This window comes from Tursiops truncatus, chromosome 12 (assembly GCF_011762595.2).
Source record: "Tursiops truncatus isolate mTurTru1 chromosome 12, mTurTru1.mat.Y, whole genome shotgun sequence".
NCBI lineage: Eukaryota > Metazoa > Chordata > Mammalia > Artiodactyla > Delphinidae > Tursiops > Tursiops truncatus.
In genome coordinates, this window is record NC_047045.1 from 81,637,515 (window position 1) to 81,643,612 (window position 6,098).

At 43.4% G+C, this 6,098-nt stretch overlaps 1 protein-coding gene across 1 annotated transcript; it reads left to right on the plus strand.

Annotated features, from left to right (window-relative positions):
* Window positions 1-4,913: 4,913 nt before the first annotated feature.
* Window positions 4,914-5,891, plus strand: MAS1 (MAS1 proto-oncogene, G protein-coupled receptor). Its single transcript, XM_019951506.2, has one exon. The coding sequence runs from the start codon at window positions 4,914-4,916 to the stop codon at window positions 5,889-5,891; it is 978 nt and encodes a 325-aa protein (XP_019807065.2).
* Window positions 5,892-6,098: the final 207 nt, after the last annotated feature.

Below are 6,098 nucleotides of genomic sequence, written 5' to 3' on the forward strand. Positions count from 1 at the left end.
TCATATGTTCTTGCCTCCTTTATCAAAGATAAGGTGACCATATGTACATAGGTTTATCTCTGGGCTTTCTGTCCTGTTCCATTGATCTATATTTCTGTTTTTGTGTCAGTACCATACTGTCTTGATTACTGTAGCTTTTGTAGTATAGTCTGATGTCCGGGAGACTGATTCCTTCAGCTCCGTTTTTCTTTCTCAAGATTGCTTTGGCTATTCGGGGTCTTTTGTGTTTCCATACAAATTGTGAAATTTTTTTGTTCTAGTTCTGTGAAAAATGCCATTGGTAGTTTGGTAGGGATTGCGTTGAATCTGTACATTGCTTTGGGTAGTATAATCATTTTCACAATGTTGATTCTTCCAATCCGAGAACATGGTATATCTCTCCATCTGTTTGTATTGTCTTTAATTTCTTTCATCAGTGTCTTATAGTTTTCTGCATACAGGTCTTTTGTCTCCTTATGTAGGTTTATTCCTAGGTATTTTATTCTTTTTCTTGCAGTGGTAAATGGGAGTGTTTCCTTAATTTCTCTTTCATATTTTTCATCATTAGTGTATAAGAATGCAAGAGATTTCTGTGTATTAATTCCTGACTGATTTTTTTGAGGAGTACACGAGAGCTCTCTTACATATAATGAGAAACTAAAAGCTGAATGACGCTATGGTCCATGAGAGATTCCAGACTGTGAACTGAGTCAGAAAGATGTTCTTGTCTCTTTTCTTAAAAATTCTTATTAGGTCCTGATTTTACATTTCTCGTCTTTGATTTAGGTTTGTTATTAAAAGATGAAAACATTTGACTCCCTCATGTAAGCTATTTTGATTTGGTGATGGCCCTAGATCTGTGCCATCCAATATGGTAGCCACTGGCCATGTGTGGCCAGTGCACATGTGAAGTGTTGCTGGTCTGAAGCATGATGCTCTATGAGAGTAAAATGCACACTGCATTTGGAAGACTTACTGTGAAAAAAAGAAGCTAAAGTAGCTCATTAATATTTTTATATCGATTACACATTGAAATGATATTTTGAACACATCGAATTAAATAAAATATGCTATTAAAATTCATTTCACATATTTCTTTTTACGTTTTTGTGTGTGGCTCCCAGAAAACCTTAAATTACACACATGGCTCACATTACATTTCTGTTGGACAGCACTGATCTAGACCCTTCATACCCTCTACCGTTTTTGTGTTTCAGGTTTCTCTGTTTGCTTCTTCTCTCCCCTGAAACACCATCACCACCACCACCAACAAAACACCCAGCTCTAAAGTGCATACCATCCAACTATGTTACTTACCACCCTCCTTGCTGTGACTGTCTACAGACCTCTGGGCCGCTCTTCCAAATTCCTTAAGGATTTTACACCTGGCTCACAGCCAGTTTTTTCTAATGATATTCCTGTATTCTAGCCTATTTCCCAGTGATTTCAATGTCCATGTAGACAATTCTTCCAACACCCTGGCTCCAGGTCCTGATCAAAGGATCTCGTCCTCCACTCTCCCTCAGCCATTCATTCCCATGGTCATGCACTACATTTATCCATGCCAGTAACCCCCAAACCACACCACTGCAATCTCAGCTTCAAGCATCCGACTGTTCAACCTCCGCCTCCTATTTTCCAGTTCTCTACCTTTAGTACTCGGACTTCAGCAGTTAGTTCTCTGACACTGCTGGGATCTACAGTCGAGGGCTCCTGTTTCCTGCTCACCCTCTGTCACCTCTCTCCTGGCCTCACTTTTCTCATAACTCTACTGAATTCCATAGTCTATGTGCTGTAGTGTGTCCCCCACTTTGTATGTGCTATAATGTGTCTCCCACTTTCCATTGCACCAGCCTGGTAGAACCCCAATCCTGGTTAAATCCATCTCTCCTCTTTCTGCACACTCACACCTGGACAGCTGAGCCATAGCTGGAGAAAAGCACATGTCATGCCAATCATCTCTCTTTAAATTCATGAGCACTAATCCAGGCAATCTCTAAGGTTTGCCCGGAAATCTTGCTTTTTGTATATTTACCCAGTCCTTTCCCTCTTTCTCCTAATTACTTCACTTCTTGCCCTCTCTCCTTAAACCCTTAACATCTCCTCACTCTCAGCGGATGACCTTGCTCCTGACTTTGCTGAAAAAAGAGATACTGCACATTCAGAAGAGAACTTCTTCCAACTTGTAACACTCCCTCGTCACTCGACCCACCTGGCTGCATCTTAAGCCACACACTCTGCCTTCCCTCCTGTTCCCATGAATAAATTATGCTCCCAGCTTCTCAGTTTCTTTTGCTTCCTTCTCTTCATTCCCCCAAGCTCTAAACTTTGAAACGCTCCAAGGCTCAGTCCTTGGACCTCTTCTCCTTTTTAATGACTCACATTTCATAGGTTATCTCATCTAGCCTCATGATTTTACGTTTCACCTCGTTTTTGTGTGTGTGCGTGTCTGTGCATGATGATCTTTATTTATTTGTAACATCTTTATTGGAGTATAGTTGCTTTACAATGTTGTGTTAGTTTCCGCTGTACAGCAAAGTGAATCAGCTACACATATATGTATATCCCCTCATTTTTGGATTTCCTTCCCATTTAGGTCACCACGGAGCATCGAGTTCCCTGTGCTATACAGTAGGTTCTCATTAGTTATCTATTTTATACATAGTAGTGTATATATGTCAATCCCAGTCTCCCAGTTCATCCCACCCCCCTCCCCCCTTGGTACCCATACGTTTGTTCCCTACATGTGTCTCTATTTCTCCTTTGCAAATAAGGTCACCTGTACCATTTTTCTAGATTCCACATATAAGCGATATTATACGGTATTTGTCTTTCTCTTTCTGACTTACTTCACTCTGTATGACTGTCTCTAGGTCCATCCGCGTCTCTGCAAATGGCACCGTTTCGTTCCTTTTTATGGCTGAGTAACATTTCACCTGTTTGCACACAGCCTACATCTGCTCCCACACCCCAGCTCCCGACATGCTTTGAGACAGCTCCGTCTGGCTGTTGCATGAGCTTCCCAAGCTCCGTATGGCCCCTCCCAAACTGCTCTCCCTGCACATTGTCCATTCAGCAAGTGGCTACAAACTCTTCTCTTTTCCTTCAGTAACTCATATCTCACCTGTTAGCAATTCAAATTGCATCCAGAATCCAACCATGTCTCACTGTCTCCAAAACCACACTCTGGTCTGCGCCATGCTCTGTGCTTTACTTTTCTCTGTGGTGCTTATTACGATCTGACCTCTATTTGTTTGTTGCTGTTGTTATTAGTTATTGGTTACTGGCTGCCTCCCCACTGGAATATAAACTCCAAGAGGTTGATGCTTTGTTTCATTCACGGCTGTAGCCCAGTGCCTGAAACGGTGCCTGGCCTGAAGTTGGCACTGAAAAATACTTGGTGGATGAACTTGGGGAATATGGCTATCTGACCTACAAACTTCAAATAAAGTCTGGTCTGTACAGCTGCTCTTTGTTCAGCCATGCCATGGAATTGTGAATTCCGGTCCTTGTGTTTGGCTCCTAAGGGTACTGGGGTCTATATCTTATCTAATTATGAAACAAAAGGAGAATCTGCTCCAGTAAAAATAATTTCCAGGATGTCATCAGAACAGCTGAGGGAAGGGTTAGTGGGGAGAGGGGTCTCAGGACCATGAAGCCAGGACCTCTGTGGGCTCCTGGATCAAACACTGGAGAGGAAACTAGCCTTTTCACCAGCCCACCTGCTCACACAATATTGCGTCTCTGTACTGTTCTGCCTCAGGTGAGCTCGTTCAGAAGAGGCATCTATCTACAAATTAACTTTCCAGAGGTTAATTATTTTGCACATATAGGACTCTGTTTTGGAAGGACCAAAAGCAAAGAAAAATGTTTTACCACCACCACCAAAAAAAAAAAAGCCAAGGATGTCATGAGTTGGAACAAAGGAGATGATCTCTGTGGGCGCCTCCCTGTTCCATTCCCCAGTGGTGGAAGTGGCTAATGTATATTTGTCATATAACAGGAAGAGGGTAGGAGCCCTGCATATGTTTATTTAGCAATTCCTAAAGTGTGAGGGAAAGTGGCTGATAATCTTTGCTTTGCAGTCTCAAATATTTAGCATTTTTATTGGTTTTGGGTTAGTGCTTTGTTTAGTATCTGTCAATAGTGTTTTGCCGCATGGTCTGGCCTATGGAGCACGAGGATATGAATACACCTTGTTGAAAAGCACCATCTGTTCCCCAGCGATGGTTTGCAGGGCATACCTGGTCTGAGTAGGTGCACAGCTTCGTCACAGATATTGAGACCACATGAAACACATACCTTCTAATTGTTCACATTTTGAAAATATTGGTACCCTACTGAACATACTTTTTCCATATTGAATATTGGTCGCCTATTGAACCACATAAAACACGTACCTTCTAATTGTTCACACTTTTTGCAAGTATTGGTACCCTCTCAGTCACCCATCACTTACGGTACTTTATGCATTAAAAAGCGACAACAACAGCATTGCCCAAAGATGTATTTTGTCATTGTATTTTAATGTGATGAACCTGGTCTCTCAGGCCAGGAAATGAAGGCACAGAAGATGAGATGGTTTTCAAAACACCGTTCAGAAAGCTCGGGCCAGACCAGATACGGACACCAGGAATTTGACCCTCTTGCTTTGGCGGATCCCCTTTGGTGCTGAACCACAAGCAAGTAGTAATACAGAAACAAAGGCTATTGGGGGGATCAAAAAAGATTATTCAATCAGTTCCCTCTCAGTAAAATGTGTAATTTTATCTTCGTTGGAAAGAGAATTGTACAGTCTAGTAAACACTTTTTGTATAACTTGAAGGTTATAATCCGTAGCTGAAGTCTCCCTTTTACTGCAAGTCATCAACCTTGATTTTTTCTTAAACTTATTTACAGAAAAATACCTGAAGAGCCCAGGCTGAGGTCCCCTCATGGATGAGGCAAACAGGACATCATTTGTCGCCGAGGAGTCCTCGAACGCCTCAACCAGAGGGAACACCTCAGTAGCAGAGCCGCGTCGGGAAATTCCCATCGTGCACTGGGTGATCATGAGCATTTCCCCACTGGGCTTTGTTGAGAATGGAATTCTCCTCTGGTTCCTCTGCTTCCGGATGAGAAGAAACCCCTTCACCGTCTACATCACCCACTTGTCTATTGCGGACATCTCGTTGCTCTTTTGCATTTTTATTCTGTCTGTCGACTACGCTTTAGATTACGAGCTCTCTTCCGGCTATTACTACACAATCGTCACACTGTCGATGACCTTTCTCTTTGGCTACAACACGGGTCTGTATCTGCTGACAGCCATCAGTGTGGAGAGGTGCCTGTCCGTCCTGTACCCCATCTGGTACCGCTGCCATCGCCCCAAGCACCAGTCAGCATTCGTCTGTGCCCTCCTGTGGGCACTTTCCTGCTTAGTGACCACCATGGAATACGTCATGTGCATTGACGGTGAAGGACAGACTCAATCCCGAAGCGACTGCAGGGCGGTGATCGTCTTCATAGTCGTTCTGAGCTTCCTGGTCTTCACTCCACTCATGGTGGTGTCCAGCACCATCTTGGTAGTGAAGATTCGGAAGAATACGTGGGCATCCCACTCCTCGAAGCTGTACCTTGTCATCACGGTCTCCATCATCATATTCTTCATCTTCGCCATGCCCATGAGGCTCCTCTACCTGCTCTATTATGAGTATTGGTCGACGTTCAGGAACTTGCACCACATTTCTCTTCTCTTCTCTACAATCAATAGCAGCGCCAACCCTTTTATTTACTTCTTCGTGGGCAGCAGCAGGAAGAAGCGGTTCAAGGAGTCCTTAAAAGTGGTTCTGACCAGGGCTCTCAAAGATGAGATGCAACCCAGGCGCCCGGAAGACCACACCACCACCACTGAAACTGAGACTGTCGTCTGACAGGTGGAGGAAATTGTGGACAAAAACAGTGGGACGCAGACGAGCTATAGTTTGTGCTTGGGATGCAACTGAATATCTCCTAAATACGGTATAGGACACCTTACCCCATATGCATGAGATGCTAATTAATGCTGAGACTGTACTCTTGCGTTGTACCTTCTGGAAATGCCCAAATACATGTTGGAACTCTATCCTTTCTGTAGCTTT

Coding starts and splice junctions, on each gene's coding strand:
- MAS1 (XM_019951506.2), top strand. CDS start 4,914: ATGGATGAGGCAAACAGGACATCATTTGTCGCCGAGGAGTCCTCGAAC.